Here is a 25,317-nt window from a genome sequence, read left to right on the forward strand (position 1 = left end):
TCCATCAACGCACATACCCACAACCTTACTCTATACAGTATGTCTCAAAATTAGAACGACATAAACTCGTCTCTTGCCTTGTCCTACAGGTAGCCCCACCACCCACCCCACTTAATGCACGATTTTTTTTTTTTTTCTGGCCTATCAACCATTGGGGCCGAAGCCCCTGGTTATTAAGGCCGGATATATATATGTATATACATTTAAACATATATACATATATATACAAACATATACATATATATATACATACATACACACACACACACACACACACACACACACACGGACACACACACACACACTTCCATACATACATACAGACACTTTCATGCAAACGTACATATATATATATAATAATTTTTTTTTTTGGTATTTTTTTGTATTTTTTCTTGGTTTTATATTTTTTATACCTTATATTATAAAGACAAACTTGTATTGTTATTCAGGTTTGAATGAACACTGCAGTTCTGCGGTGTCGGATCCGTTTAATGATTCAACCTGGTAAATACAGCTTCATAAATAATAAACAACAAAAGAATGAACTCAGATTCACTTCCCAGCAATAATCGCAAACACACGTCATAAATATAATTACAAAGAACCTTAGTATGATATCAAATAATAATATCACACTATACAATGTGACCGACCATACTAAATATGCAAAATAAAATGGACAATTATTCATGAACTTAAGCATAATTTGAAACTTTAAAAAATGCAGTAAACTTACAACATGGCCGCACTGTCTTCCAAACATCCACCCGAATAACATCAGTCCACATACAGTATAGACAATTTCACACAGGACAGCTGCCAGACCTAAACTCGGGGCCCCTCTGCTCAGCTCCTTAACCTCGTACCAACTGACCCCAGGACTCCCGGTCCGGCTGTGAGCCAGGCTTGAAATATGGCCACGTGACTGGCTACTAATAGTTTATCACAAACTGCCGCCATTCGGCTTGTTTCACACGTTAACCGTACAGCTTAAATTTAACCATTCATAAACAAGTATCAGTTAAAACATTGAACCTCGCAAATACAACATTTTCAAGACATTCCGATATTAACTAATATTAACAGTACACTATGATTATACATAAATGTAACTTAAGCTTATATCACTAACAGTACCAAATCACCCAAGGGTATCAACATACTCCTCGTTATTCCAATAAACAATCAGTGAAATCTTAATACATACAATATACAGTATATACAGTATTTACACATAAATAATCCTACACATATACATCCACAATTGTGATAGACAAATTGCATCTAAATAATCACCATAGAATAGTAGTACAAAAATATCGTGATTTCTGATAATCACGATACACTCCCCGCCTGACATTTAAGCTATCTTGATTACTGCTCCTCCACCGGAAGAAGTACAACTAAGCTATGAACTGATCTGGTTACATTTACATCCCGTTTGGCCTGAATATTTGCCTCCTGGCTTATTAATTTTATACCGGAGCAACACATCCCTGACCTTTCCATCTTTACTTCTGAGAGCACTTACGACCTGTGCCATTTTCCATTCCCCTTTCAATACATTAGAATCCTTTACCGAGACTATCTCCAGTCTGGACAATCCGTACATCTACATGCCATTTCTGCCTAATAAGCAGACTAGGGAAGTAGTTTCGCACCCATTTCTTCCAGAATGAATCAATAATTCTGTTCATGAATGCATGCCTCTTACTAAAATTGCTACTTTCATCCCACATCCCACTTGGCACTGTGACTGTAGAACGACCCAAAAGAAGATCATTAGGACGAACAACAGAAACATCTTCGAGATCAGATACTTTGTTACATCCAATCGGTCTTTCATTGAGAAGGTTAGCTACCTCAAACATTACTGTTTGTAACTCGCCATATGACAAGACACAGTCCCCAACTATTCTACACAGGGATCTCTTAACCAACCTAATCAAGGCCTCACTGCATCCGTTCTGCCACGGTGCATCTGCTGACTTATTAAACTCCCAAGAAAGACCCTCAAATCTTCCAAATTCAGTTAATTCCTTAAGATTCCACTTAGAAACCATGTCTCTCAACTCCTTGTTTGCTGACACCAACTGAGCACCATTATCTGAGAACACCTTTCTTGGAAAACCTCTAATAGATGTGAATCTTTTAAATACCTTAAGAAAGCTGCCATTATCATAGCCTTCTGCAACATCTATATACACAGCTCTGGTAGCCATACAATTAAATATGACTCCATATACCTTCCTTTTCACCCTTCGTTTTACAGTATCACAAACAGAATAAGGTCCAAAAAGATCAAGTGATACATTGAAAAATGGTGGTGAAGGTTCAAGTCTCTCTTTTGGTAATTCGCCCATGCATTGAGAGGTCACTTTCTTGTCAATCATACGACAGGTGGTACAGTGCCGTTTCACAGATTTAATAACTCTTCTAGCACCAGGCACCCAAAATTTTAACTGCAATTTAGCAAGACAAGCCTCTACACCATCATGATTTTCCAGATGTATCTGACTAATGTATAGTTTTGTGAATGGGTGGTCTGATGTTAAAAGAATGAATTCATCACGGTTCCAATTAGCTTTCATCCACTTCGATATTCTGGTTCCTACCACTACTACTTTCTGATCATTTAGCGTGGGCCCCAGTCGTTTGAACCTAGTCCTCCAATCTGGATGGATTGTGACTTGAACTTGTCTGATCCAGTAATTCTCTGCTGCTTGTAGGCATTCTGCGGTAGGCTCTTCACACAATCCTTTCAATGACTTTGCCTTGACAACTTGCATTACCCGAGCTGTGACTGAAAGCAGTTTCTTGTAGCTGCTAAACCTACCAATATCTATCACTGTCTTTACCTCCTTAGCCTCACATGCATGGGTAGTTGCTTTCACAAACACAGTATCAGGTACATCTCCCTCAAAACTCTGCTTCACCGGCCATTGATCATGATCTAAGTAGAGAAATTCTGGGCCTCTTTGCCACACAGAATCTGGTCCTAATTCTGATGGGGTACACTCCCTTGTTGTCAGGTCTGCTGCATTATTTTCAGATGGCACCCAATACCATTCTGTTGGTTTTGTCCTAGATTGGATTTCAGCCACCCTATTTGCAACAAAAGGATTAAATCTAAAGGATTCCTTTTGAATCTGAGCTCGTACTATAGAGGAGTCTGTGTTATGAATAACTCTTTGGAACTTAAACTGCATTTCCCTTTCAATTGTAGATCTCAAACGACTAGCTACAACAGCACCACATAATTCTAATCTCGGTATACTGATCTGTCTTGTTGGTGCAATTCTGTTTTTGGAGCACAATAGATATGATCTAACTGAACCATCAGACAATTCCCATCTGACGTATGCAGCGGCCCCATATGCTTTCTTACTACCATCAGAGAAAACAACCAATTCTGGGTGGCCTACGGTGGGTATCGGTTTTATACATCTGGGAAATTCCAACTCTTCTAACAGGAACATCATCTCAAACAGCGATTTTGCCTTTTCATACAAAATTTCATTAATTGGTTCATCCCACCCTCTTGGTCGATCCCCATCACTGTCTGTAACTACATCTCTCATCAATAGCTTAGCTTTAAGGGTAAATGGAGTAATAAATCCAAGAGGATCATACAAGGTTGCAATCTGACTAAGAATCATGCGCTTCGTCAACTGGCTTGGCAAACGCCTTTCTAGATCACCTAACAAAACATCTGATTCAGACCTTCCTTGACGAGTTTTCCTTGAAAAATTGAGTTTGGCTTTGAACAAAAAGATATCCTCCTTAGGTTTCCAATCTAGACCTAAAACCTTTTCATGATTTGTATCCAAAACTTTCTCACTGATGCATCCATCATCTCCAGACATGATCCACTGTTTCATTACAAATCCTCCTGCTTCCAACACTTCTTCCACTTGTCCCATCCTTTCAACAGCTATTTCGGAACTATCAAAGCTTCCTAACACATCATCCACATAAGAATCTTCAATAATAGTCTTTATAGCCAAAGGATATTCCTCATTCATTTGAGCAGTCTTCCTCAATGCCACCATAGCTATTGCCCCCCTGGTTTATCTCCAAATGTCACAGTCTTCAGTATATAATGATCAGGAACTTTCTCTGCATCTAAATCTCTCCATAGAAATCTATGAGTATGCATATCAAACTCTGATATTTTAACACTGTTGTACATTTTCTTGATATCGCCAACTATGCCAATCCTATTTTGTCTGAAACGCAAAAGAATCCCCAACAAATTATTTAGAACATCAGGCCCTTTAGCAAGAAAATCATTTAGAGCCATTCCTTGGAATGATGCAGCTGAATTAAACACAATCCTTAGAGGTGTTGACTGAGATTCTGGCTTATGGATTTCATGGTGTGGCAAGTAAAAAGTGGGGCCCTCATAACTCTCCAATTCTTGTTGGGTCAACTTCTGCGCAACTCCTCTAGATACCATGTCATTAATTTGTTCCTGATACTTTAAACAGTACTTCATTCCAATCTTTTTTAATCTTTTCTCTGTAGCTCTTAATCGAGCCAAAGCCATGGGGAAGTTATTAGGTAACTTAGAAGGGTCACAGATCCAAGGGTATTCTGAAATCCAACATTTATTTCCCCTATCATAGTGCAATCCATCTTCAATAAGTCTAAGTTCCCTTTCTTCCTTTATAGTTAAATTTCCTTTAATGGAACAACCTCCACACTTGCATCCCCCACATCTTGGGGTACACAAAGTTCCTAAGCTTTCAGTCAAAAAGTATTCTTCAATTACTTGACAAGGGTTTAGCCGAGATGTAAGAAGCCACTCTTCAGGCTTAGAACATGCAACATGATTCACCTGAACATTAAGGCTAACGCTTTGCTTTCTTTCTCCATCTATACTTCCTCTAAGGCAAAATCCAAAGCCATTAGCCAACAGTTGAACACTGTGCACTGTTTTTACAACTTGAGGTAAAAGAGCACAGTAATCTGATCCAATCAATAACTCAATACGTCCGCTGGGTCTCTTTAACTGCCATTCCTGTAACCCAAACATATGTGCAAATGGAGTCACGTCTATCTCACTTGACACACCAGTGATTTCAGTTATACCACAGGCATCAATTATTTTTTCCCTCCCAAATTTATCTTTCAACAAGACTTTATACACGTAACTTTCTACCTGTTCTGTTTGCGCACCAACCTTGGTTAAAGTTAAACTCACAGGAGTCCCAACAAGACCCAGTTTCCGTGCCATCCTATTGGTGATTAAACTTAAATTACTTCCTGGATCATAAAGGGTGGGTATTACCTGATTAGCACTGTTCACATAACCCGTCATGAGCATTACTCCATCTCTTGTCACATGGCTACTTGATGCTTCCACAGTAGTACTTCCATGGCTAATGAATATGGGATGAAGGGCAGAATGATGATATTTTCCACAGCGTTCCCCATCTACCAGAACTCTACATGAATATCCTTGACTGCAATTCCTTGCTAAATGTCCTTCCTTCAAGCACATATAACATATACCCTTAGATTTCAGAAATTCAAATTTTGTCTCCTTAGGCCACTGTTTAAAGGTTGCACAATCTTTTAGATCATGAGTATCAGACTCATGCACACAACATCTCTTGGTATTTCCCTTTGGTCCAAAATTTGTCCCATTTCTGCTTGGCATTCCCTGAAACTTATTACTAGCAAAGGATAAGTTAGATAAACATTTGAACATTTGATTTTGAAATTTTTCCTGACCTGTAGCTAACTGCTTAATCGCCTCTGCAAGTTCAGAGTCCTTGGAAGTCTCTTCTTCACACACATGAACTGTCGCCCTAGCACTTGCAATCCTTGACTCATCTTGCAAATACTCTATAACTTTGCGCTGTTCAGTCAAGAATGTTACTAAGCTTTTAAACCTGTCAGTACCGATAGACTGTACCTTTATTGCCCATTCTCTTTTCAAAGTAGGTGGCAACAATCTCTCCACTTGAGTAATTACAGTAGTGTTTTCAAGTTCCTGTAACTGACCCAAATTATCAATATCCAACCACACTTTCTCTACAGTATTAATCATGTTAATAAGCCTTTTATTGTCACCTTCAACCACTGGTTTAGTTGCTCTGATATCTCCTAAAATAGAATCTATCATTTTAGCTGGATCACCATAAGTCTCTTTCAGACGAGCCCACATTCGGTTATAATCGTCTAAATCTTCCACTAATTTCCTAGGTTCACCTTCCAAGGAATTCCTCAGCACGTACGGGTCCATTCCTTGCTGAGACACAACTAACCTTTCATAATCCTTAACAAAAGTAGGAAATGCTCTGACAGAACCACGAAATTTAGGAGGCTCCAGTTTCTTTATGGCAAGTGATGGTTTCTGTTTCACCTTCCCAGTCTCAGTTATCAAAATATTATAAACTTCATGTTTTATATTTTCAAGTTCAGTTATGTATTGTTCATACTCATCATAAGGTTCAGATTCCTTTAAAAGAGCGATCATTTCCTCATTCCTTTCATCCACCACTTTGAAGCACGTACTAACCTCCTCATACATTAGTTGAAGCACTTCACATGATAACTTCTTTCCGTGGGCTTCCTTGAAGATGTTGACCTTCCTAGTGAACCTTCTCTTGGCTGCTGTCCGGTTTTTCTTGAGCTCATCCATGGTTGCGAGTTGTTGAATTGTATTGTTATTCAGGTTTGAATGAACACTGCAGTTCTGCGGTGTCGGATCCGTTTAATGATTCAACCTGGTAAATACAGCTTCATAAATAATAAACAACAAAAGAATGAACTCAGATTCACTTCCCAGCAATAATCGCAAACACACGTCATAAATATAATTACAAAGAACCTTAGTATGATATCAAATAATAATATCACACTATACAATGTGACCGACCATACTAAATATGCAAAATAAAATGGACAATTATTCATGAACTTAAGCATAATTTGAAACTTTAAAAAATGCAGTAAACTTACAACATGGCCGCACTGTCTTCCAAACATCCACCCGAATAACATCAGTCCACATACAGTATAGACAATTTCACACAGGACAGCTGCCAGACCTAAACTCGGGGCCCCTCTGCTCAGCTCCTTAACCTCGTACCAACTGACCCCAGGACTCCCGGTCCGGCTGTGAGCCAGGCTTGAAATATGGCCACGTGACTGGCTACTAATAGTTTATCACAAACTGCCGCCATTCGGCTTGTTTCACACGTTAACCGTACAGCTTAAATTTAACCATTCATAAACAAGTATCAGTTAAAACATTGAACCTCGCAAATACAACATTTTCAAGACATTCCGATATTAACTAATATTAACAGTACACTATGATTATACATAAATGTAACTTAAGCTTATATCACTAACAGTACCAAATCACCCAAGGGTATCAACATACTCCTCGTTATTCCAATAAACAATCAGTGAAATCTTAATACATACAATATACAGTATATACAGTATTTACACATAAATAATCCTACACATATACATCCACAATTGTGATAGACAAATTGCATCTAAATAATCACCATAGAATAGTAGTACAAAAATATCGTGATTTCTGATAATCACGATACAAAACTAATCTAAAGACCCTAAAACTAATCACCTAACAGACAAATCACTAACCTATACTAAATCCTACAGACACAAATAGCTAGACCTACACTAATGGTAAAAATACCTCGACTAACAGAACACCATCGACTGCAGATATGTAATGCCTTTCTACATGACATACCTGCACTCATCACCTGGTGACTGTCAGTCGACGCACAACCTAATATAGGGGACATCAATATATGAAAGGGAACCAGACGAGTCAGGAACATTTCCATATACGTCAGCTGTCGGACCTAATTAGAATAACTTAAGCAAGATGGTAAATGTATTTACATAATTTGTATAGAAAGTGAAGAACCTCGCCCAGCAGACCACCATCGACTGCAAGTGCCCAATACCTTTCTATATTGAACACTTGCACTCATCAGCTGGTGACTGTTAGTCGAGGATCGGGGTTTAATGTAGGGGACATCAATATTAGAGATAGATCAGTGGGTGGAGGAACTATTTCAAATATGTCAACTGTCAACCCTAATTAACAGTACTATATATACATGTTTACAGGTGATAAAAACTATAACCATACAGTAAAAAAGTCACATCACTCTGATCAGTTCGGTCTCTCTCAGGAAAGCCATCAGTTTATCAGTCATAACAATGTCCCCATCACCCAGGATGGTGGAAAGGGTGAAGGGGACGTCTGCTGCACCGCAGTAATTTATAAGTGAAGCACGTTCACGAATAAATCGCCGACAGCGCAGGACGATATGACTGATAGATAACACCGCATTACAGATGTCACAGTGCGGTGGGAAGCGTCTTTCCATATATGGTTTCATGTGAGTTAAAATGGTGGCATTAAGCCGTAGCCTTGCTAATACTTTTTCCTCAAGGCGACTGGGGCGGTTGGCGGTGACCCAGGCGGCTAGGTGCGGCTTACAAGTTGGAATATCTAGTCTCGTCCACTGACCTTGCCACAGAAGATTTATTGATTTCTTTCCGAGAGATAGACTCGACCGTAGATCACGAGGAAAGTCCCAAGTCTTCTCGAGCTCTACAGCCGACTTTGCAAGTAAGTCAGCCTGCTCATTGCCGTAGATACGACAATGACCAGGCACCCAGATCAGCGTGAATGACTTGTTGCATGAATGCAATTTATGAACGATGCCGCCCTGGATCTCGTGAGAGTCCGTAGTACAAGATGCAATTGCCTGAAGGGCTGATTTTGAATCTGAAAATATGACAAATGAGTCATGCCTAGAATTGAGAGCATAGTCTATGGCTTTGTCAATAGCAAAAAGTTCGGAGGTAAACACAGACGTATGAGTCGGCAACCGATACCTAAGTGCACATTCAGTCGACCACACTCTTGCACCCACACATTCACTCGACTTGGAGCCGTCGGTGTACAATTGATGGGACCTCAAGTGACGATCAATGATGTAACGAAACAAGTGGTGGACCTCCACCTAAATTGGCCTCTGGTGCTGGGAGCCATGAGACATCCACTGTAAAGCCGGGTGGCTCCCAAGGCGCTATATTTTTAAGCACCAACTTGTCACAGTCACTGGAGTCCACATCAAGCTCCTGAGTCGGTAAGTGGAGGCGAACGGCAAGTGGTCGACGCACCCCCCGCAGAAGGTGGTGGTATTGACGCAGGGGGGTACAGGACACATTGCCTATATTACTTTTCCTAAATGTCCTTACGCCGTAGGACAAGGCCAGGTGGTCACGGCGAATATGGAGGGGAGGCACATTCGCCTCCACTTCCATACGAGTCACACGGGTACACCGGACGGCTCCAAGACACATTTGCAAACATTTATTCTGTAGCACATCCAATCCTTTCAGCATGGCATCGGATGCCGAGCCATACACCTGTGCGCCATAGTCTAGCTTCGATCGAATAAGGGACTTATACACCATTAATAAAGATTTTCTGTCGGCACCCCATGTAGTACCCGCTAGGTACTTAAGGACATTTAATGGTTTATCACAACGAGCAAGCAAAGTATTAACGTGAAGTTTAAAATTCATTCTGCGATCAAAGTGGAGGCCTAAAAACTTTACAGAATTTTGAAAAGGTACCGCTTGATTATCCAAAAATAAACGCAAATCGGGGACGTTACGAGTTGTAAAAACTACAGCGGCACACTTACGGACGGAAAACTTAAATCCCCACTGCAAGGCCCATTGGTGGACGGAGTCAAGGGCTGCTTGAATCCGCCCAGCCGAAAATTGTGCATTACGGGAGGAGTGCCATATTGCACAATCATCGGCATAGAGCGAGTATTTAAGATTCCTGGGGATGGGAGCTGATGACAGAATATCATTCATCATAATACTAAATAAAGTAGGACTAAGCACACTTCCCTGCGGCACCCAGTTTTCCTGGATAAATATATCCTATGTTACGTTACGGGGTATTCTGACAGAGACAGTCCTGTCCCGTAAGAAATTTGAAATAAAAATGGCTAATTTCCTCTTAAACCATAAGCATAGAGCCTCATTAGTATACCGTGTCGCCACGTCATGTCATAGGCTTTATGGATGTCCAAGAACACCCCTATCATGAATTCTTTATTGGGAAATGCCTCTGCAATACAATGCTCCAAATTCATTAAATGATCTCGTGAACTTCTGTATTTTCGGAAGCCACATTGTTGATCATTTAACAAATTCTTCGACTCTAAAACAAAAAGAAGCCTATTGTTTACCATTCGTTCCATGACCTTACATAGACAAGAAGTCAACACAATAGGACGAAATGAAGTGGGATTCATAAGACGACCAACCTCTTTGGGTATCGGTATGACGTGCGCAAAGTGCCGTGAGTTTGGGAACGTTCGAGACGTCCAAATCTCATTGTACAATACTGCTAACATCTTAATCAGGTTGTCCTGATTAAGATGCTGGATCATACCGTATGTGATGGTGTCTGGTCCAGGGCTGGTGTCTTTACAGGATTTAAGGGCAAGGAGCAGTTCATCTACCGTAAACTCTTGGTTGTACAGGGAGTCTACGTCTTCTGTGGCAAAGTCAATAATCTGTAGCTCAGCCATGCGTTTATGATGTTGGAAACATGGGTCATAATTGGCTGAGCTACTTATATGAGAAAAACTCCTGGCGAGGATGTTAGCAACGTCCACGGGCTCGTCATAGATGTTATTATTTACTTGCAAGGTGGTGACTGGGAAATATGGGCCTTTATTATTTAATATTCTTATGGTGGACCAGACTTTACGTAATGGTGTTGTACGAGTCACCGTGGACACAAAGGACCGCCAGGAGTCACGTTTGGCCCTTCTTATTATTCTCCTTGCCTCAGCCCGTGCCTGTTTGTATGCAATAAAATTTTTCTCAGTGGGCTGACTATCAAAAATCCTGTATCTCCTATTGCGTTTTCTTAATGCTTGTCGGCAATCCGGCGTCCACCAATGTGCTCTATGCTTCACATGGACTGTAGAAGTCTCGGGAATAGCAGCCTCAGCTGCGTGTAATATGGATTGGGTTATATTTTCGACCTTAACATCTATGGTCTCCCCAGATATATCTAAATTGGCGATCCTTGAGAAGGATCCCCAATCTGCTTTCTTATAGTTAAATTTTGGAGGTGGAGGGTCCGAAATGATGTCGCGTGTATAAGAAAGACAGATGTGTAAATGATCACTTCCCAAGGAGTCGTCATAAGGATTCCATAAAAAAATCTTGATGTATACCAGGGAGGCCAAAGATAAGTCAATGGCCGAAAAGTTACCAGTACGATCATCTACACGAGTCGCTCTACCATCGTTCAGAAGACAGAGGTTGGACTGTAGTATTAGGTCGGCTACTTGCTCCCCACGACCATCAATCCTCAAGCTACCCCATTGATAGTGATGGGCGTTAAAATCGCCCAACACTAACTTATTCCCAGGGAGATGTTCAACTAGTGAATTTAAAGCATCACTATCAATGGGGCCATGTGGAGGACAGTACAGAGAGCAAATAGGCAGATACGTGTTATTAAATTTTACTCTGCACGCGACCGCTTCCAGGGTAGAATTTAGAATCACTTTCGTTTGTGGGTGTGATTTGTGTGTGTATATGGCGACTCCGTTACCTTCATATCTTCTATACGAGTGGTAGTGTTTGAACTGTGGAGGATCAGGATGATCCTCCAGGCGTGTCTCCTGTAAATAAACAACATCTGGCCTGTGTAGTGAAAGCAAGATTGCTATATTGTGTAACTTATTCGCAATACCTCTAGAATTCCACTGCAGTATAGTGAATGCGGCAGTTTAAGATTTTTGAGGGTGGCCAGTGTGCTTAGTTTTTTTATGCCCCCCGCAACCAGGCGAGTGGCTACCGGGGGACCTTTCCCGGTTCTTACTCATGGAAACCTCCATATTCTCATCAATTACAAGGCTCCCAGACTCCACCGAGGAAGAGCTATTCTTTCTCTCCCTCGCTGGACCAGGAGCAGGAAGGACATGAGGACGTGACTGTTTAGTGAGGGTGGTCAAATTAATCTTAGACTTGTCTGGCTTCGATTTTGGCCGCACTGACTGAGAAGGAGCAGCGGCAGCCTGGGAGTAGGAAGTCGCAACAGGGATGTCCGTCAGAGAGTTGGAGCGTACAGGAGGCTTAGACTGAGAGGTAGGGCGTGGGCCATGTGGAGCGAATGTTAGGTCAGTCTGTGTCTCAACGGTGCACATCACGGGTCGGGACACAACAGCCGATGCATAGGAGATATTAGGCTTGGGAATTGCATGCAACTCCTGCACCTTCTTCCTAGCATCGTAGAAGGAAATGCCCTGTGTTGCTTTTACTGTGCAGACCTCCTTCTCCTCCTTCCACTTGGGACAAGCCCTCGAGGAAGTGGAGTGAGCATCCTTGCAGTGAAAGCAGCACTCGGTCACGGATGTACAGTTGTCAGCAGAGTGACCTACAGCCGCGCACTTGCCACACACGATATTGGAAGCCCGACAAGCCTTTTCGTGGTGTCCATAGAGCTGACATTTTGAACAACGAAGGAGGTTCGCGATGTATGGTCTAACATTTACAATTTCGTATCCAACCTTCACATTGGCTGGAAGAGATACTTTGCCAAAAGTGAGAACAACTGTTGCGGTCTTCGTCCTTATGCCTTCCGAGAATCTGGTAATGAACCTCGCCTCTATGACATCTTGCTGAGAAAGTTCCCGTAGAATTTCTTCTTCCTCCATAAGCACAAGATCCCTGCAGGTGATAACACCCTTGCAGGAATTCATGGAGTGGGGGATCGTTGTTTGGATATCGTGACAATGGACCTTCCTCAGTTTAAGCAAATCCTTGACCTGAGCTGAATTCATGGTTTTTACGAGGAGGTCTCCACTCGCAAGTTTTTTCACTTGTTCCACCTCTCCTGCACACCCATCAATCACCTTCTTGATGATGAAGGGATTGAGGCTGGACAGGGGAGTGGAACCAACCGCATGAATTAATACAAACTCGGCATTATTTACATGAATGTCAAGGCGGGTACGTGTCTGGGGCCGTTCAGTCTGGGGGCAGTCCGTCCGTGCAGCAGTCGGGGGTCGGTCAGGACTACCTCCCTCCCTGATGGGGGGGGAGGCAGTAGTGGCGTCCGCCATAGTTACCACTTCCCCCGTGAGGGGGAAGTGGGAAGAAAGAGAAAAACGACCAAGGGAGAAATTGCCCGGGGAAAACACACCTAGTCTGAGATTACCCTCTCAAACCACTCTCGGGAGGACGCGCCTGTGTGTCACTCACACCCCAGAGCGATCAGTGGGGGGTACACTCCAGAGATGAGTAAGCAAAGGCAATCTCAGTAATTAGATAAAGACACCTACTATATCTACTAAGGCCAGGGAGGAAAATGAGGTCTAGCTAACCTAACTTTATTGAAAAACGCCCTAGTGGCGAGCAAAAGGAAAAAGCTAATGCCGGTGAGGCAACCCTGCAGCTAGAGGAGAGCTCAGAAACACGTCTTCCTTCTCCACGACCATTCATCAAAGTCCTAATGCACGAACCCCACTCCACCTCACTTAACCAGCCCAACAACCCTTCCACTCCCTCTCGCCCACCCACTCCACCTAATCCACCTGTGAAACCACCAGCCTACACCAACCAATCCACCAACCCACTTACCAACCTTCCCACCTGCATACCATGCTCCACAAGTCGGATGACTCGCATTTCAACACACACACACACACACACACACACACACACACACACACACACACACACACACACACACACACACACACACACACACACACACACACACACACACACACACACACACACACACACACACACACACACACACACACACACACACACACACACACACACACACACACACACACACACACACACACACACACACACACACACACACACACACACACACACACACACACACACACACACACACACACACACACACACACACACACACACACACACACACACACACACACACACACACACACACACACACACACACACACACACACACACACACACACACACACACACACACACACACACACACACACACACACACACACACACACACACACACACACACACACACACACACACACACACACACACACACACACACACACACACACACACACACACACACACACACACACACACACACACACACACACACACACACACACACACACACACACACACACACACACACACACACACACACACACACACACACACACACACACACACACACACACACACACACACACACACACACACACACACACACACACACACACACACACACACACACACACACACACACACACACACACACACACACACACACACACACACACACACACACACACACACACACACACACACACACACACACACACACACACACACACACACACACACACACACACACACACACACACACACACACACACACACACACACACACACACACACACACACACACACACACACACACACACACACACACACACACACACACACACACACACACACACACACACACACACACACACACACACACACACACACACACACACACACACACACACACACACACACAGAGGCGGGGTGGATTTCCTTACACGAGAGCTGAGTCTCACCGCTTAACTCAGTCTATCGGTAGAAAATAGTATTTTTTACAGGGAGGTTGCCAGGCCGATAAAGGGGTAGATATGGGGTTCATTCCGGCTACATACACATGATTTTATGCGATACAAGTAAATAACGTGCTTGAGCTAAACAGGGAAGTTTTCCTTTGGCTGATGAATGAGTTTATTTATCCCAGGATGACGTCTCGTCGGACAAAATGAAAGATGGGTTTTATTCTGGGTAACGCCAGTTGACTTCGTCAAATTATTAGCCAGGCCGCGTAAATTCTGTTAAATGCCTAATGTTCGCATTTTTTTTTTCTCTCTCTCTCTGGTGGTTGACACCTGGAGATTTGGCAAACTCATGAGTATTTTTCTCATTAACCCGATATCCCTCTCTGGACAGAGAGGCAAATTACTTTCTTAACCCATCAGTGCCCAATGCCCTCAATATAGGACGGAACTGAGCTTTTTCAAAATTTAATAAAGAAAGGAACTCCGGGGAAGGGACCCATGAGATTCGCGACTATGAGCCGACAGGCGGAGGGCTATACGCCTAGTACCCTTCAAGAAAAATCCCTCGCACAGGAACTCTGCGAGCCAATGGGTTAAGCACAGGTTTTTGTTAAATCAACAGCATTTTATCTCCTAATTGATTATTTCTCTGATAATCTTTTAAGAAAAAAAAAAAAGACCCTTTATCACAAAGCAAGGCAAGTTCTAGTCACTGATGGAAGAAATATTCACAATGCGGCCTGTTTTCAATGGAGCACAGGAATCTAGGGTTTCTCATCCCTTGCATTTCCCTGCACCAATCTGCCTCCACTTCAGTTCTCCAAAATTCACAGGCGCCCAACCATACATACTCTCTCTCTCTCTCTCTCTCTCTCTCTCTCTCTCTCTCTCTCTCTCTCTCTCTCTCTCTCTCTCTCTCTCTCTCGGTAACAAATGAATGCTTCGAACTTGTTCACTCTTTGTGTTCGCTGATTCAGATCTACAGTACAGGAAGTCGTGGAGTGAAATCAAAGATACATATATAAGTCAATTGCTTGGTATGATAATAGAAAATTGTTACTAAATAATAAATGTGATATATTCGTGTTATCAGAGTCAAACCATCAGAGTAAATATTACTGTTGCTTTATCCATTGGTACAAGCCCAACGCTGAAGGGATATTTTTCGACAGAAATGCCTAGAAGGCAACTTCTGTGCTCGTGAATGCGACGTTGCCACATACACGGGTTGGCTGGACGAGGGTGGCTAACAACTCCTGGCCGCAATAGTACAAGCGCTCTCCCGTCATCCTAGCAGGGCTATATGATCTATCAGGGTCTAGCTCGGGGGAATAAGTCCTTTCTAACGTTAAACTCCCCCTGTGGATGGGGAAAAAGAACACTTCTCCAGTATCCCTGTGTCAAGTCAATGACTGTATGTTCTATGCTGCCTCTAATACATGTTATTTCAACTCAATGTTTCGATGCTTCGGGACTGGATGTGGCGGGAGTTGAAGAGTGGCGATGACTGGACTGGAGTGGAGAACACGGACAGTGGGGGACCAGCACTGGCAGTGAGTGGTAGGCAGCTGTTCCCTCTCCATTGCGGAGCTTTGTATGGAGCCCACTTCCATTACTTCACCTGAGCTGTACGTGTGGGAAGTGGTGTTGTGTTGTCTGCTGTCTAGCCACTCGCATTACCAAACCTCGCCTTAGCTATCAGTGCTCCAGCCACTCGTTTCACTCGTGCCTCTATCCAACTCACCCATACCCAGTGTAATGCAGGTGTATTGAAACACCTGCGGACATGCACCCTGAAGTCCAGAGGTATTGTGTACTTTGTCATGTGCAGATCTGTTCTTTTGTTACTGATTTTTAGTATTAAGGTTTAGGTTAAGGATGATAGGGCTTAAGTGATATTTAGGTTAAGGATTATAGAGCTTAAGTGATATTTAGGTTGTTATTAATATGGGTAATGCTCTTAAATGTAATAAATCTATTCTTCATGTGTTCTTTCAGTACCCAATTAACGATGTGCATGATATCGGAGGGTCTTTTCTATAAGAACACTGGAGTCACGAACGTGCTAATTTTCGTTAATATATAATCCTAGCATTTACCTGACCTGAATTGTGACAAATTGGCGCCCGAACAGAGACCCAACTGATATTGTGCATACGTTATACAGGTATTGCTTGAACCTTTGTTCCTGAAAACCATGAATAAGGAAAAGGGCATCAAAGATCTGCATGATAAGGCCTCACTGTTAGGTTACTCTGGTGAAGAACTGCATAAATGGGTTAGAGAGGAGTGGCAGAGAATGCAGGTAGCCGAAAGGGAAAGAAGGGCTGCCGAGAGGGAACTGAAGTGGTTAAAACTAGAAGCTGAAATTGAAGCTTTTAAAGCTGCTGCCGCTGCCACTGCTGCTGCGGCTGGTACTGTTGTTCAGCCAGTTACCAATGTGGTGCACCCACCAAAACTGCCAGCTTTTGACGAGTCCAAAGATGATATTGACACCTTCATTTCTCGTTTCGAGCGAGTAGCTGAAGGTGCTGGATGGTCACATGCTATTTGGCCTACTGCTTTAGCATCTCTTAACAGGACGTGCACTTAAGATGTACCATATGTTCACAGACGATGTGGTGGCAGATTTTAGTAAGTTCAAGGCTGCTTTACTGAAGGGGTACGATGTTACATCGGAGGGATGCAGAAAAAGATTTCGAACTTATAAGTTTCGGGAAGGTGAGTCTACTCAACAGTTAATATGCAGGTTGAAAAAACATTTCATCAAGTGGGTTGAAGCAGACGGATGTGTACAGTCATTTGAAGGAATAACGGACTTAATAGTGAGGGAGCAATTTATCAAACTGTGTCCTCTTCCATTAAATACTTTTTTAAAGGAACGCCATGGTCGTAGTTTGGAAGAATGTGCAGTGGAAGCGGATCGATGGATGGATGCCCACGGACACCCTGCCAGCACGAATAAGATGAAGCCAATCAGGAGACCAGGAGATGGAGAGGAGAAAACGGACACAGTTAAGCCCCAAGCAGGACCATCTACTGGAAAGGACGAAAAGGGAAGGAAAACAGGTTTGTGTTGGTTGTGTGGAAAACCAGGTCACAGGAGAAATAACTGTCATTTGAATGATAATGCTAAGTCTAAGTTATCTGGTAAAGGTAATTTAAATGTATATGGTACTGTCTCCAGTGAATTACGTAAGCTTAAGAACGATGACTGCTTAACACTGGCTAAGGTAGTGTGGAGGGGCACACAGTGACTGCCATGAGTGATAGTGGAGCAACATTGTCTTGTGGCAGAGAAACTAGTAACCCAAGAACATTATACGGGTCATACCTTAAGACTGAAATTGGCCACTGGAACAGTAGTGATCTTGCCAGAGGTAAAGATAGGGATTGACTCTCCCTGGTTGAAGGGGACTGTGCAAGCAGCTGTATGCCAGTCACCTGTGTATGACCTAGTTGTGGGTGGAATTCGTAAAGGAACGTATGCTCCTTCATTAGAACAGGTCTCGTCCACAGCAACTAGTAGTCTGGCAGAAAGTTCGGCGACTGGTAGCACGACGGGATCTGCTGTGACTACTGGCAAGACATCGGAGGCTAGTGAAAAATCTCCTGTTTCTTCCTCGAATGAAGAATCACTGCCGACTAAGGATGAAAGCTGTGTTTCTGCTGTAACCAGGGGACAAACTCGACGAGGTGAGCAACCCACACAACCATTAAAGGTGAATGTGTGATTTTGTGTCTACTTCTGAATTCTTAAAGGCTTTGGAGAGTGACAAATCCTTAAATTCTGTGAGAAAACATATTTTTACAAGAACATTATTTCAATCAAAGGGGAGGACTTCTAAATTTATAGAGAGAAACCTAAGATTATACAGAGTAACAGAATTCAGAGGTGATGTAAAAGAACAGCTAATAGTGCCCCGAGGACATCGTAAGCAAGTGTTTAAACTAGGACATGAGCATAATGAGTGGACACCTGAAGACAAAGAAAACATTAGACAGGATCCAAGCTTCATTCTTCTGGCCAGGAATGGTATCTGATGTAACACGGTGGTGCAGGTCATGCAACAAATGCCAAAGAACGGTAAACAAAGGCAGTGTGAAGCCAGGAAAACTTACTCCCATGCCAGTGATTGAGGTGCCTTTTTTACGAGTAGGAGTGTATGTAATTGGACCAATAACACCCAGGGCATACAATGGTGCAAGATATATTCTTACGTTAGTTGATTTTGCCACACGATATCCAGAGGCAGTAACTTTACCAAATATCAAGACCACAACTGTAGCGGATGCCCTGATTGATGTTTACTCTAGGATAGGCATTCCAAATGAAGTACTTTGAGATAGGGGTAGCCAGTTCACGTCAGGAATGATGCCTGAAGTAAATAGACTTTTGTTTATCAAATCTTTGAAAACCACCCCATATCATCCCATGCCAAATGGTTTGGTTGAAAGGTTTAACGGAACCTTAAAGAACATCCTTAGACGTATGTGTAAAGAAGCTCCAAAGGAATGGCCAAGATACCTTGCTCCACTTATTTGCTTACAGAGAAGCCCCTCAGGCGAGCACAAAGTTTTCTCCTTTTGATTTAGTTTATGGTCGGACAGTTAGGGGTCCACTGAATGTTCTACGGGAAATCTGGGATGGAACTGTGACCACACCAGAAAGCGTAACCACTTACAAATATGTCATTGATTTAGCTGAGCGACTGAAGGAAACTTATAGATTAGCTAGAGAAGAATTAATGAAGGCACAGGAATTGGACAAAAAGCTATTATAATAGGAAGGCTTCTGACAGAATATTTTTATTTTTTGATCAGTAATCACTGATCAGGAGGCAGTTGATCTGGACCATATAACAAATTATTCCCTGCCCCGTCTCATCATTGTGATACTATTAGCGCCTGTATAGAGGGGTGGTCCACCCTCTGCAATGTACTTCCAGGTCCATGACATTGCTACATTAATTCATGTACATTTTCCCTACCACCCGTGGACCGTTCTTAAGTCCTTGGATCCACGCGTTGCCACGGTTGGTAGGGCAAGGATGCCACCTGTGTAACCGGCAGGCTATCCTCGGCGCCCAGAATGCCGAACAGAGAGGTCACTCGAGGGGTCGCCCCTGCCTCCATAAGCCCCTTCTTCGCTGAAATCGCAAGATGTTCTGCGATCCCTCCAGAGAAAGTGCCGTCAGGCTCGCCAAGGACATAGGAGTGATTCCCAACCTTTGAAGGGCTGCTGCGCTTTTACACGACAACATCCCTCGCCAGTTGTGAGTCACTGCCTCTACAGTGGCCGCGGGCCTGGCTGCCCACTGACACGCAGCTTCCTTTAGTTCATGTGTGTTATAGTACTCTACCTTGCGTGCATTAGCCGAGTCCAAGGAAGTGTAACGCACATCAGAGACAACCTGCATGTCTAATACGACCACTGAGGTCCCCGTGTCGACCAGAAGGTGTGGCCATCTCATGAATGCTCCAGCACGTAACATGTGTTCTTTCCCGACACGATAGTTGGGATTTGCTAGACTCTACTGCCTCTCTAGGAAATCAATAAGCCTATCGTGCCAGGTGACGTGGATCTCGTGCATCATGGAGCACCCCTGGAGGATGTGGTTCAAGGAGGAGAGGTCCCACACCCTTCCTCAAAGCGTAGGTTTTGTCGCTGTATACCACGACCTCTCGATGTTCTGACAGGGATACTCGCTGAACTCCCGCGCAGCTTTACGGCATCCACGTATCGGGATCCGCTGAGATGGCCAGATCCTTCATAGATCCACCAGTGCGAGGACCAGTGAGCCTGCTGGGCTGTTCCACGAAGGCCTTCACCGTCATACCGCTGACAGAGGTCCAGGACCCATTGGTTCTCCTCAGAGCGACGATCCTAGACCCTGACCCCCTGTATGACGGGCCATCGGGTCTGCTCCAAGCAGTCCAAGATGTACTGGTGCTCACTGAGTGTCTTAATCATTGGGCAAGTTGACTCTTTTAGTTGGTGCAGGCGAGCCGCCGAAACAGCGGCACCCGGGTACAAAATGAGGGGACACCAAGTCCACCCCCTTAAGCCCCGCGTGGAAAAAGGCCCGGGGGGTGTCCTTGGGCAGATGTAAAACTTTCCTCACGGCTGCCTTCGTGCACCTGTCCAAGTCATTAAGTGTACCAAGGTTTACGCTCCCCAGCACGAGTCTGTGGAGGCACCAAGGGTACACTACCTTCCTGATCGCCCATAGCTTCTACTGAGGGCGCAAGGGCGCTGATTTTATGTGCCCGAGCAACTCCCCCAGCATCTCTCGATGGACTTTGAGAGAAGGCCTCCAACCCACGTCCACGCCAAGGTATTTAATGGTGTCGGAGGCAGTAAGCGAGGGCACCAGCCGTCCATCTGCGGTGAGGAACTGGTTGCCAGACCAGATGTACCATTTGGCTTTCCCGTCCTGCACCACAGCTATAGATTTGCACTTGTCAGGATTTACGGCAAGCCCCAATTTGCCCAGACGATAAATCGCTGTGTCAACCAGGGCTTGGAGACCTGGCTTGACGATGGAATTCAGTACCAGATCATCAGCATAACGCAAAGCCTGCAATCCACTGATGACCCAGCCTGATGCCGAGTTGGTTATCCAAGCCTCCTAGTACGAAATCGATAACAGCGTTAAACACCAGCGGGGAGAGAGGATCCCCTTGCTGGACCCCTCTTCGGGGACAGATGGACGTCCCAAAGAGGTCCAACCGGGTGGTGTCATAGCCTTTAATTATATACCAGATTGGAGGCAGCGGCATGCCCACCCTGCCCATGATGGCGCCCAGGGCGTGATGGGATAGAGAGTCAAACGCCTTACGGACGTCCAACATCGCTAAGTACACATCGTGCCACCTCCTATAACCCTGGTATAGGATCGCACTCATCATGTTTATGTTCTCACAGCAGCCGTCGCTAGGCCTAAAAGCGCACTGCTCCCAGGAGAACAAGTCCGCACCCTGGATCCATGTGGCCAAGATTGAGTGCGGAATCCTGACCATGTATGATGAGACCAAGATAGGCCAGAACCCAGACGGCCCATCCGGTCTCGGAGTTTTCGGAATCGGAGTGACCCGTGATCGTAACAATCGTTCAGGTGTGTCCCCTATGAGCAACAAGTTGAAAAGGAGAGTCACCTTCACCGGCCCTAGGCCCCAAAGGTCGGCTAAGGTCTTCCTGTCTGGTCCGGGAGTACTGACCCTCACCTTTTTCAGGACCCCCTCCACTTCTTCGATGGAGATGGGTTGCCACAGTTCCCATCTCGGAGGACGGACCGGTGTGGGCACTGGACCACTCCATGGATGGGATGGAGTTTAATACAACTCTGTCCAAAAGGTGATCATCTCCTTGGGGACGTTATCCTGGACATCGATAACCCCATCAAGGATGTACCGAATCGGCCGACCCCTATCTTTGGCCCACCTCCCTTGAGTCTGGGCAAAGAGTTGCCTCCTCTCACGCCAGACCCCGGGGGCTGCCTGCCCAGTTCTTAACATCCTCTGGTCTTCTGCCGTCACCGGAACAGCCCTTACAGGCAATTCCTCCATCAGCTGATGGATCAGGCTGTTGGATGGATAGTGTCGCAAAGAGAGGAGACCGCTGCCGTGATCTCCCCTCTTCAGTTACTCTCCTGAACTCTTCCTAAGGCTCCTTGACTCGCACCACCAGTAGTACCCCTCATCTGAGGTAATAAACTCCGTACTCCTTCTTCGCCTTCCAACACTCCTGCATCCCCCACCTCACCCTCCGTGCCGGGTGGGCCTCCCTGATCTTGCTGGGAGCTGGCAGAGACCATCTCCTCCACAAGAGCCCAGTGAGCGGCGGACCTCCTGCGAGATTTGATGGCCTCGAAGGACTGGTTAGGAAAGGAATCCAACAGCAGCTGATTGATGTTGCGGGCTGCTGCTGGATTCTCTTTCAGGACAGAAGCTTCTCTGGAGGCAAGGAGCCTGGCCTCTACGTCTGTCCATCTGGCCTTGGTCTTAACTGGCTCCCTGTCAGCAAAGAAGTGGTCCGGATGCGCACCACGATGATGCACACCCAGACCCCGCTTCGTAGTAAACCTGCGCTCACAGACTGGGCAGACAAACTCCCCAGCGTTCGCTCTGCCGCTTGGGCCCGACCCATCACCTCTATCACCAAGGTAACTCGTAATAATAACACTGCTGTGGCAGTGGTATGCAACAATACAGAAAATCGAGCCGAGCCCAGATCGAAAAGCGATTAAGTTTGCCTGTTAATACGACCCATAGGGTGATACCAACAGTTGCCCGACTCCGCCACTAGGAGGCCTTAATCCTGGGATTAAGTGGGAGACGGTACTGCTATTGTTCCCAAGTGACAGGAATAAGCTACTTATGCAGTGGAAGGGACCCTATGTTGTACTATAGTAGCCGCAGCGAGAAATGAACGCTGTGGTGGGGCAGGCGGGATGACCTGGGATTCCCCCATTGTTGCCATATCCACATGTCACCGACCATAGAGGTAGGATGTCACCGACCATCGGCCACCGCTGCAGCCCCGCTCCATGATCCTTACCCTGTGTCTCTGGCTTTCTCTTTCTCTCTCGGTTTCTATATAAACTGGTGTATTTCCGAAACTAATTATGAAATTATTATGACTTTTGTTCCACACCACCACTGAGGTAAAAATCAAGGAGAGTTTTCTGTATAAAGGTTTCCCCCCCCTTGTCTGAGGGCAGGTCAGTTCTGGCGAGTGTATAATTATAGGTCAGGCGGAGGTATCGGCAAGGCCGCACTCCCCCACTCATATGCCACATTTAGGAGGGGGGGGGAAACCTTTATACAGAAAACTCTCCTTGATTTTTACCTCAGTGGTGGTGTGGAACAAAAGTCATAATAATTTCATAATTAGTTTCGGAAATACACCAGTTTATATAGAAACCGAGAGAGAAAGAGAAAGCCAGAGACACAGGGTAAGGATCATGGAGCGGGGCTGCAGCGGTGGCCGATGGTCGGTGACATCCTACCTCTATGGTCGGTGACATGTGGATATGGCAACAATGGGGGAATCCCAGGTCATCCCGCCTGCCCCACCACAGCGTTCATTTCTCGCTGCGGCTACTATAGATTGTTCATCATTGAATTATGTAATAGACATTGGTGGCAAGAGAAAAAAGTTCCATATTAACATGTTAAAGAAGTATGAGGAAGATAATGAAGAAAATGTCTTCCTAACCATGTTAATGTTTCAGCTGCTAATGAACTTCAGGATTGTGTGGCAGTGGTAATGCAAGAGTCTGAAGAGGTTTGGCAGTTATTACTGCCAGAGTTAGAATCCTCGACGGTTTGGTCTGATGTCACACTTTCAGAGTGTTTATCACTAGCGGAAAAGGAAGAGGTACGTGGATTGCTGAATCATTATTCTGATGTATTTTCAAATACTCCAGGACTTGCCAATGTTAAACCTCATGAAATAATTTTAACAGACCACAGACCAATCAGGCGTAAACCGTACCATGTGCCTCACAATCTGAAGAGTACTGTAGCCGAAGAACTAGACCAGATGGAGAAAGCCGGGATTATAGAGAAGTCGGACTCTCCATACAGTAGTCGAGTTGTTGTAGTCAAAAGAAAAATGGCGGTGTTAGAATGTGGTGATTTCAGAAAGCTGAATAAGGTGATTCAGTTTGATGCTGAACCCATGTGTTTACAAGAGGATATAATGGTTAAATTAGCCCACTCTAGATACTTTTCAAAGATAGACTTATCAAAGGGATTCTGGCAGGTCCCTCTGCATGTGAATAGTAGAATATACACTGCTTTTGGTACAAGTAAGGGATTATTACACTTTAATGTTCTACCATTTGGTTTGTGTAATTCTCCTGCAGTTTTTAACAGTTATGAGGGAAGTTTTGGTAAGCTTAGAAGGGGCTGAAGTATTTGTAGATGATATTTTGATTCACTCATGCTCTTTTAAGGAACATCTCCGACACATTGAACAGACTCTGTTACTCCTAAAAGAAGCTGGGCTAAAGATAAATCCACTTAAATGTGAAATTGGTCAGTCAGAGATAAACTTTCTTGGACATATAGTTGGAAAAGGAATCTGTAAGCCACAAAGTGATAAGATTCAGAAGATCACTAAAGCCTTGCTACCTAAGACAAAGAAACAAGTTTGCTCATTTCTTGGACTTTCTGGCTATTAGAGATTTCATTCCTAATTATTCAGATATAGCAGCACCCTTAATTAATTTAACGAAGAAGGATATGCCAAATGAAGTTACATGGACTGAACAAGAACAGAGGTACTTTAAAGTTTAAGCTCACGAGTAATCCCATTCTTAAACTTCCAGATATGTGTAAGGACTTTATTTTAAGGATAGATGCTTCTGGAGTGGGAATCGGAGCTGTCCTAATTCAGTATCACGATGAGGTGCTGTGGCCTGTGGCATATTCAAGCAGGAAGCTTAAGAAGGCAGAGCTCAACTATAGTACTGTGGAAAGGGAATTGTTGGCTGTAATTGAAGGGGTTCGTAAATTTTATCAATTTTTTTATGGTAGAAAGTTCGTTATTCAGACGGACCACTTACCATTACATTACCTGAAAACTACAATTAACCGAAAC

At 44.2% G+C, this 25,317-nt stretch overlaps 2 protein-coding genes across 2 annotated transcripts; both read right to left on the reverse strand.

Moving 5' to 3' along the window:
- Window positions 1-1,565: 1,565 nt before the first annotated feature.
- On the reverse strand, window positions 1,566-4,052 carry LOC145418063 (uncharacterized). The gene has a single exon (XM_080286596.1). The coding sequence runs from the start codon at window positions 4,050-4,052 to the stop codon at window positions 1,566-1,568; it is 2,487 nt and encodes an 828-aa protein (XP_080142722.1).
- Window positions 4,053-4,054: 2 nt separating this feature from the next.
- LOC145418065 (uncharacterized) lies at window positions 4,055-6,652 on the reverse strand. Its single transcript, XM_080286597.1, has 3 exons — window positions 5,483-6,652; window positions 5,186-5,240; window positions 4,055-4,131 (listed from the first exon to the last, which is right to left on the reverse strand). Exons 1-3 carry the CDS (start codon window positions 6,650-6,652, stop codon window positions 4,055-4,057), a joined length of 1,302 nt encoding a protein of 433 aa, XP_080142723.1.
- Between the last annotated feature and the right edge of the window lie 18,665 nt (window positions 6,653-25,317).

The sequence above is a fragment of the Coenobita brevimanus genome, chromosome 112, assembly GCF_032717465.1.
Source record: "Coenobita brevimanus isolate Jiangsu-jjx chromosome 112, ASM3271746v2, whole genome shotgun sequence".
In the NCBI taxonomy this organism is placed as follows: Eukaryota; Metazoa; Arthropoda; class Malacostraca; order Decapoda; family Coenobitidae; genus Coenobita; species Coenobita brevimanus.